Source organism: Piliocolobus tephrosceles, chromosome 15 (assembly GCF_002776525.5).
Source record: "Piliocolobus tephrosceles isolate RC106 chromosome 15, ASM277652v3, whole genome shotgun sequence".
Classification (NCBI taxonomy): domain Eukaryota; kingdom Metazoa; phylum Chordata; class Mammalia; order Primates; family Cercopithecidae; genus Piliocolobus; species Piliocolobus tephrosceles.
Window position 1 is genome coordinate 86531708 of NC_045448.1, and position 8546 is coordinate 86540253.

At 46.8% G+C, this 8546-nt stretch overlaps 1 protein-coding gene across 1 annotated transcript; it reads left to right on the forward strand.

Annotated features, from left to right (window-relative positions):
- The first annotated feature begins 231 nt into the window (after positions 1-231).
- MAT2A (methionine adenosyltransferase 2A) lies at positions 232-8013 on the forward strand. Its single transcript, XM_023224922.3, has 9 exons — positions 232-2119; positions 3837-3914; positions 4009-4131; positions 4380-4492; positions 4576-4719; positions 4894-5112; positions 5304-5486; positions 5643-5776; positions 6407-8013. The coding sequence occupies exons 1-9, from the start codon at positions 2029-2031 to the stop codon at positions 6507-6509; spliced, it is 1188 nt and encodes a 395-aa protein (XP_023080690.1). The 5' UTR covers positions 232-2028; the 3' UTR covers positions 6510-8013.
- The last annotated feature ends 533 nt before the right edge of the window (positions 8014-8546 follow it).

The following is an 8546-nucleotide window of genomic DNA, read 5'->3' on the forward strand; positions in this document are numbered from 1 at the left end:
AGAGAAGTAGGTAAGCAACTATACAGCTGGTTCTCATCTCCTTGGCAGGCCTAGCCCCACTGTGGAGTTGGTAGCACAGGGGTATCAGGATTTAATGAGCCAATCATTGACTTTACGCCCCTTGTTCTGATTCCCTAATAAAATAACCTTCTAATTATATTCTGGCTTCCCATATAGATTTTTCTGCTGGGAAATAATGCACTGACCAGCCTACACACGCATTTTGTTCCAGTTGACAATTTTATTGCTCATTGTAAGTTAATTGGCATTCTGCTTAAAAAAAGATAACAAACAAAAAAATTTAATAGTCTTATACAGTTGCTTTCCCATGAAGGGTTAGCTTGAAAAGTAAAAAGCAACGAATAAAAATATCATGATCTATTGTCTCTTTTGTGGTCGAACCTTTTCTTGCTGGCTGCTTTGAGCGACCGTGGATGTGGTCACTGAGTATGGTGATAAGCCCTTTCTTTACCTTCTTTGTCTGTGTTCCCAGCACAGCTCAAGTGCTTCCTTTGTTTCCCGCTGAGCCTTTAGCAAATCCCACCTTTCCTCCCTCACCGGCGGAGAGGATTGTTCTAGGGAATGCACCTCGTTCTACTGCCTCCAGCAGTAGGCAGCTGGAGACTGTTACTAGGGGTCTCCTTCACCTCCCCAGCGTAAAGTGCATCCCATGCTAGGCGCAGGCCGTTCTCTGAGAACCTCATTAAATCCGGCGTTCTTGTCACGCGCTCCGCTCAGGGCCACCAGGCCACCAGCCCCTGACCAGACTTGCACTGAGACCCCCGCCCCCAAGGCGGGCTCCCTCCAAACGGGACACCCTACTCCTTGCTGGCTCAATTTTTGTTTCGCTCTTTTTCCCTGTCTATAATTCCTTTATTGGGCAAAACTGGGACAAACGCAGGTGGACATTTTAAAGTGAAAGCTTAATGAAACAGCCCATTCCACGCCGTCGAGAAATGTACTTAAGCACATTCAAGGGAATAGCCCCCATCCACCAAAAAAGAAATGTTCGTTCCATATTCTCCTTAACAGAGGATTGAAACATCGATTTTTTCCCCCCTTCAAAGGCACAGTTAGGCCATAGGGCAAGGACGGCCTTGGGAGCGGCCTCCTTTCTCTCTGGGGGGAAAGGCTGGAGCGCTGCCTCCACTTTAAGTCCAAAAGGGCGAAGGGCGAGGGTCCCTCAGAAACTTTAGCGCAGGGGAGCGGGGAGGAAGGCGATTGTTTGAATCGATGGCAGCACCCTCATTAATCTGCTTTCTGGCCATCTTCAGCAGAACCATTCACCAGGAAATGACTAGAAGGTGGGCCGGCGCTCCTCAGATTTCCCGGGGCCGGCAGCAAGCCGGGCGGGGACGCCGAAGGAAGACCGTGAGGAGTCCTCGCTGGCCAGCCAAGATGGCCACCTTCACATGGCCGACCGCCACCGGCTCCCTGCCACCCGGCATCTAGAGGCGGGGCGGCCAGAAAGACCCTAGCCGAAGCACAAAACCTCCGCGATTCCCGCCGCCTCCGCTGGGGGACGCGACCTCCGGGAAAGCTATCCCGGCCAACGGTCGGAAGGGAGGTGCCATGTCATAGCACAGGGGAGCGGGTCCGGCAAGCCCCAGTCGCTTTTTCTCCCACATCAAACAAGGAAAAGCAAAAACCCCCGTCTTCTCGCGTCTGCATTTTTCCCCTAGCTCTAGCGACTCAATATAACTAAACGGTCTCTGGAAGACCGGGTTGCGTCGGCCCCTCCCCCGGCCGCGCAGTGTGGTTCAGCCCGGGCTCCGCGGGGCGCGCTGCCCTTCCTCCCCCGACCCCCGCGCAAGTGGTGCATTGGCGCGCGGCCCCGAGAGGCGGGGCCCGAGCCGGGCGCGCGCGGGCGCTCCTCTATAAATACCGGGCCGCGCCGCCTGCCGCTTGGTTCGCTCCGCGCCGCCCGCTTTCTCCGAGTAGGACGCTGTCCGCAGCTTGCGCATTTCGCAGCCGCTGCCGCCTCGCCGGTGCTCCTTCGCAACGCCACTTCCACTCACCGACACCAACATGAACCGACAGCTCAACGGCTTCCATGAGGCGTTCATCGAGGAGGGCACGTTCCTCTTCACCTCAGAGTCGGTGGGGGAAGGCCACCCAGGTGAGGGGACGACCTGAAGCGAAGCGTGGGGCGGGGCGGAAGGCAGCGCCGAGGTCCGGCCGCCGGCGGGTGCTGCGCGGGTCGTCCTCGTCCCCCGGGTGGTGGGAAGAGCGGCGACCGCGCGCTTTCCTCGTGGCGCCGCCAGGGCCTGGCGCGTGGCCGCCGCTCCTCTTCCCCCTCCCTTTACTCTTTTCCCCTCCGCACTCCTCCCCTTCCATTTGGTCGCGCGCCTCGGCATGCGGAAGGTTCCAGAAAACGAGAAGGGCGGGGGCTGTGGTCGCTAACGTGTTCTAGCCGGGAAGGGAGGGCACTGTTAACCCCTCCAGGTCCTGCCGTCTGACAAACCTGGAGTGGGCGACCCGAGCCTCCTCGCGTGCTCGCGTCCGGCCCTCGGGAGCGCGCGCCCCGCATTGCAGCGGAGACCACGTGTTTGCCGCATGTGGTATCTGGGCGAGGGGGAGCCGTGGGCCTCCCCGGCTCTCCTGACCCTCGGTTTGAGGGGTGGGGGGGTGGAGGGCCCATGCCTCGCGACGTCGTCTGGCTCCACTGCCTCAGTGGTTAGGTCTTGACCACACACTGGAGAATACGCACATGCCCTTCGGCGGATATGGCCTTGCCTTCAAGGTGATGGCCTCTGACTAAATATAGCGCATGTGGAAGAAGGCAGTCCTTATTTGGACCCCTTGTGAAAAGGATGGGAAGTATGAATTAGGAGCTGCCATTGCTTTGGGTTTCCTTTTAAATTCTTCAGTGCTGCCCTTAGGCAGGGTTTTACTTCAGACTTTGTCCGCTTAACCGCCATTATGGGGATCAATTGGCACGTGAAGGAGGAGTAAAGCTATTTCCAGGAACTGAAAATCTAAGCCTGGGCATATCGGCTAGTAAAGATGTTTATTTGGCTCCTAAATTAGGCTGTTTCTGCCCTTAGAATGACCGCAGTAGCTATCTGGTGGCTTTAGGGTCTGGTCAGTTTACTGTGCTCATGATGAAATCCCGTAAGTAACTTAGTGATAAGAGAGGACAAACCCAGGATTTAGATGAGTGCTGAAGGTTAGCTGTTACACCAGTTAGTAGTAGACTGAAGTTTTAAGCCTGCAGTCTGGCTTCCACATTATGTTTGGATTCTGTTTTGGGTGGTTATAGAAAATTGAGAAAAACGAACTTGAATTGGGGGGATATTTATTTGTTTCTTCTTCCTCCTAAACAGTAGATGATAAAGCAGGGAGAAGTTGTACATGGATACGTTTGAGCATTTTCTACACTGTTGAGCTTTTGTTTCCCCGCCTCCTAATAACAAGATCAGATAATTGCCATTTTAGTCACAAAAATGCCTTTCTTTTAATTGTTTAATTGAATTCTCGTTGCTCATTATAATTGGTGCTCCTTAAGATTAGGGAAACTGGCCTGTGGCCTCAGTTCTGCCAGAACCCGAGGTGCTCAGGGGTTTGGTACAGTTGTGGAAGTGAATATGATATAGGGCAAATTCTGTTATTTAAAGGAGATAGGACTAACAGTCCACCTTTCTGGTGGTTGGTTAGATTTATAATGCAAATTTTGAATTTTAGGGGTAAAGTGCATATACAATGAATTAAGATGTATTAAGCATGTTTCTTTAAAACCTCCAAAGATTTTACAGATAGTTACAGGGAGGGAGCTTGCATATATAGATACTTTGTTTAAAGTTAAATAAATTGAGCCAGGAATTTCTCTTTTCCAGATAAGATCTGTGACCAGATCAGTGATGCTGTCCTTGATGCCCACCTTCAACAGGATCCTGATGCCAAAGTAGCTTGTGGTAGGTTTAGAATGGGTTTATCAACTGGTGGAAAGATAGCATAAAAATTATTTTTATAGAAGTGATGCTTGAGTTGAATGTCTCTCTTTATTAGAAACTGTTGCTAAAACTGGAATGATCCTTCTTGCTGGGGAAATTACATCCAGAGCTGCTGTTGACTACCAGAAAGTGGTTCGTGAAGCTGTTAAACATATTGGATATGATGATTCTTCCAAAGGTGTGTTTTAATAATTATGCTCATTTTTTTCTAGGTAATAGCTAGTGAGATTTGAAGAAACTCCAGTTCTTGCTAATCCTAAACTTAAGTTGTATTTTACTATACACTATGCCCTATTCCGTTCATTCTCTAAAAGGTCTAATGGTTTAGGTATATTTGATTTCTTCTGCAGTGTTTAGAATTCCAGATAATTGCTGTAATCAGGAGGTATTTCTAGGACCTAAACAAGATGTGTTTTTTGCTTACAGGGTTTGACTACAAGACTTGTAATGTGCTGGTAGCCTTGGAGCAACAGTCACCAGATATTGCTCAAGGTGTTCATCTTGACAGAAATGAAGAAGATATTGGTGCTGGAGACCAGGTATCTTGGTGTAGAGGCTGTTTTAATCTCTTCTAACATTAAATTCTGGAGCTTGATCACATTGGTGACTTTTCCTTCTTTAGGGCTTAATGTTTGGCTATGCCACTGATGAAACTGAGGAGTGTATGCCTTTAACCATTGTCTTGGCACACAAGCTAAATGCCAAACTGGCAGAACTGCGCCGTAATGGCACTTTGCCTTGGTTACGCCCTGATTCTAAAACTCAAGTAAGTGATGATCATAAAGCTTGGTTGTCTCATTACATCATCATAGAAGATCCATAATTTTGATAATAGCTAACTGAAAAAGCATTTGTTTTGCTGTATTGTAACTTCAGGTAGAGAAACAAATACAAAGCTATTGTTTGGTATACTGTTCTGATGACCTGTGTTGCCTTCAAGGTTACTGTGCAGTATATGCAGGATCGAGGTGCTGTGCTTCCCATCAGAGTCCACACAATTGTTATATCTGTTCAGCATGATGAAGAGGTTTGTCTTGATGAGATGAGGGATGCCCTAAAGGAGAAAGTCATCAAAGCAGTTGTGCCTGCAAAATACCTTGATGAGGATACAATCTACCACCTACAGCCAAGTGGCAGATTTGTTATTGGTGGGCCTCAGGTAATGTCATTTCATTGCATTTTTCTAGATTTTTGATGGTTACTTAAAATTTTGGCCACTACATTTTTTTCAGGCTTTCTGAAACCTACATGTGAATCATCGGAGGATATTTGCTGAGTGAATTCAGAATAGGCAACCATATCCACTTGGAAAGCACTAGGCATAAAGTAACTTAAATCCTGTAATTTCAGGGTGATGCTGGTTTGACTGGACGGAAAATCATTGTGGACACTTATGGCGGTTGGGGTGCTCATGGAGGAGGTGCCTTTTCAGGAAAAGATTATACCAAGGTCGACCGTTCAGCTGCTTATGCTGCTCGTTGGGTGGCAAAATCCCTTGTTAAAGGAGGTCTGTGCCGGAGGGTTCTTGTTCAGGTATATACTCTTTATATGACTGCAACGATTAAAAGTCATGTAAATGGGAGGGTATTTAGTAGTAATCTACTTAGCTGTTTGTTTTATACCAATTGTATTACACAAGTATGTGGGTCTTTTCAATCACTGATTCTTACGACATTTGAATCCTTTTAGGTCTCTTACGCTATTGGAGTTTCTCATCCATTATCTATCTCCATTTTCCATTATGGTACCTCTCAGAAGAGTGAGAGAGAGCTATTAGAGATTGTGAAGAAGAATTTCGATCTCCGCCCTGGGGTCATTGTCAGGTAAAGATGGTAAAGCCTATTGCTAGTCAAGTATTGAGAGTGTGGGTGTGTATATACGGATAAAGCTGAGGAGGTGAAGGTGTGAAGGAAGACTCCTCAAATGGAAATATATTTTAATTCCTAGAACAGTTTTGAACTGCTGCCTTAGTGAAGACTTAGATTAGAGAAATTTAAAATTATGGTGCTCCATGGCTTAGGCTAACCACTCTAGAGAATCTTTCAGATTTGGTATTTGAGAGCTTTGTGCTCTTACCTAAGGGTGTTAAGAAAATAGAGATAAAGTGGGATGTTCAAGGCTTGTTACAATGTAAAAACCATGGTAGGGTGTGGGCAGCGGGACCTTGGTAAGTATTCTTTGATCTCAGATGAGCTTTTTGACAATTGAAATTTCTCAGAATAATGACAAGTTTTCGTATTTGTTGAGCCGGGGACGGAAAAACAACTATAGTTACTAATAAGGACTGTGCAAGGAGTTTGGACACCAGGGAAGTAACACTTTTGCCACAAATTTTTTTCCTAGCATATCCCAGAGAACTCATTTGCCAGAGCTCTTGAAAATGAGTCTTGCTGATTGTTTTGCTTTATTTTAATTTATTGCTACATATTAAGTTACGGACTTGTATATTCCAGGGATCTGGATCTGAAGAAGCCAATTTATCAGAGGACTGCAGCCTATGGCCACTTTGGTAGGGACAGCTTCCCATGGGAAGTGCCCAAAAAGCTTAAATATTGAAAGTGTTAGCCTTTTTTCCCCAGACTTGTTGGCGTAGGCTACAGAGAAGCCTTCAAGCTCTGAGGGAAAGGGCCCTCCTTCCTAAATTTTCCTGTCCTCTTTCAGCTCCTGATCACTTGCAGTCACTCTAGTCAATGACATGAATTTTAGCTTTTGTGGGGGACTGTAAGTTGGGCTTGCTATTCTGTCCCTAGGTGTTTTGTTCACCATTATAATGAATTTAGTGAGCATAGGTGATCCATGTAACTGCCTAGAAACAACACTGTAGTAAATAATGCTTTGAAATTGAACCTTTGTGCCCTATCACCCAATGCTCCAAAGTCATAATTGCATTGACTTTCCCACCAGATGCTGAAAATGTCCTTGTAATGTGCACGTAAAGTACTTGTAGTTCCACTTACAGCCTGTCTGGCAATGCCACAGCCCTGTCAGCATGAATTTGTAATGTCTTGAGCTCTATTATGAATGTGAAGCTTTCCCCTTACCCTCCCTGTAACTTGATCCACTTCTAATTATGTAGCTCTTTTGTCAGGGAGTGTTCCCTATCCAATCAATCTTGCATGTAACGCAAGTTCCCAGTTGGAGCTCTAGCCTGACATCAAAAAAAGGCAGTTACCATTAAACCATCTCCCTGGTGCTTATGCTCTTAATTGCCACCTCTAACAGCACCAAATCAAAATCTCTCCACTTTCAGCTGTCTTTTGGAGGACGTACGTAATAAGGTTTTAATTTAGTAAACCAATCCTATGCATGGTTTCAGCACTAGCCAAACCTCACCAACTCCTAGTTCTAGAAAAACAGGCACTTGGCAGCCTTGTGATGTCATACAGAGAAGTCACAGGGCAGTACCTGAGGGTCTGTAGGTTGCACACTTTGGTACCAGATAACTTTTTTTTTTCTTTATAAGAAAGCCTGAGTACTCCACACTGCACAAGAACTCCTCCCAGGGTTTTAACTTTGTTTTATTTTCAAAACCAGGTCCAATGAGCTTTCTGAACAGCTGGTGTAGCTACAGAGAAACCAGCTTCCTTCAGAGAGCAGTGCTTTTTGGCGGGGAGGAGGAAATCCCTTCATACTTGAACGTTTTCTAATTGCTTATTTATTGTATTCTGGGGTATGGCGTAAGTACAGAGAAGCCATCACCTCAGATGGCAGCTTTTAAAAGATTTTTTTTTTTCTCTCAACACCATGATTCCTTTAACATGTTTCCAGCATTCCCAGGTAGGCCAAGGTGTCCTACAGAAAAACCTTGGGTTAGACCTACAGGGGGTCTGGCTGGTGTTAACAGAAGGGAGGGCAGAGCTGGTGCGGCTGGCCATGGAGAAAGCTGACTTGGCTGGTGTGGTACAGAGAAGCCAGCTTGTTTACATGCTTATTCCATGACTGCTTGCCCTAAGCAGAAAGTGCCTTTCAGGATCTATTTTTGGAGGTTTATTACGTATGTCTGGTTCTCAATTCCAACAGTTTAATGAAGATCTAAATAAAATGCTAGGTTCTACCTTAACTGTGTGTGTTACTCATTTCTGTTACAGTGCTTTGGGGCCAGGCATGGTAGTACATGCCTGTAATCCCAACACTTCTAAAGGCTGAGGTAGGAGGATCACTTGAACATAGAAGTTGGAATCTGTAGCAAACCATTATCAAGCCACTGCGCTCTAGCCTGGGGTGACAGACTTTGGCTCTTAAAAAATGCTATCGCCGGGCGCGGTGGCTCAAGCCTGTAATCCCAGCACTTTGGGAGGCCGAGACGGGCGGATCACGAGGTCAGGAGATCGAGACCATCCTGACTAACACGGTGAAACCCCGTCTCTACTAAAAATACAAAAAATTAGCCGGGCGAGGTGGCCGGCGCCTGTGGTCCCAGCTACTCGGGAGGCTGAGGCAGGAGAATGGTGTGAACCTGGGAGGCGGAGCTTGCAGTGAGCTGAGATCCAGCCACTGCACTCCAGCCTGAGCCTGGGTGACAGAGCAAGACTCCGTCTCAAAAAAAAAAAAAAAAAAAAAAAAAAAAAAAATGCTATCATACGAATATGACCT

What these genes read in the sequence shown, in the direction of transcription:
- MAT2A (XM_023224922.3), top strand. Translation starts at nt 2,029, where the DNA reads ATGAACCGACAGCTCAACGGCTTCCATGAGGCGTTCATCGAGGAGGGC. An exon ending in ATATTGGTGCTGGAGACCAG is followed by an intron (nt 4,493 to 4,575) that starts GTATCTTGGTGT and finishes TTCCTTCTTTAG; the next exon opens with GGCTTAATGTTTGGCTATGC. An exon ending in GCCCTGATTCTAAAACTCAA is followed by an intron (nt 4,720 to 4,893) that starts GTAAGTGATGAT and finishes GTTGCCTTCAAG; the next exon opens with GTTACTGTGCAGTATATGCA.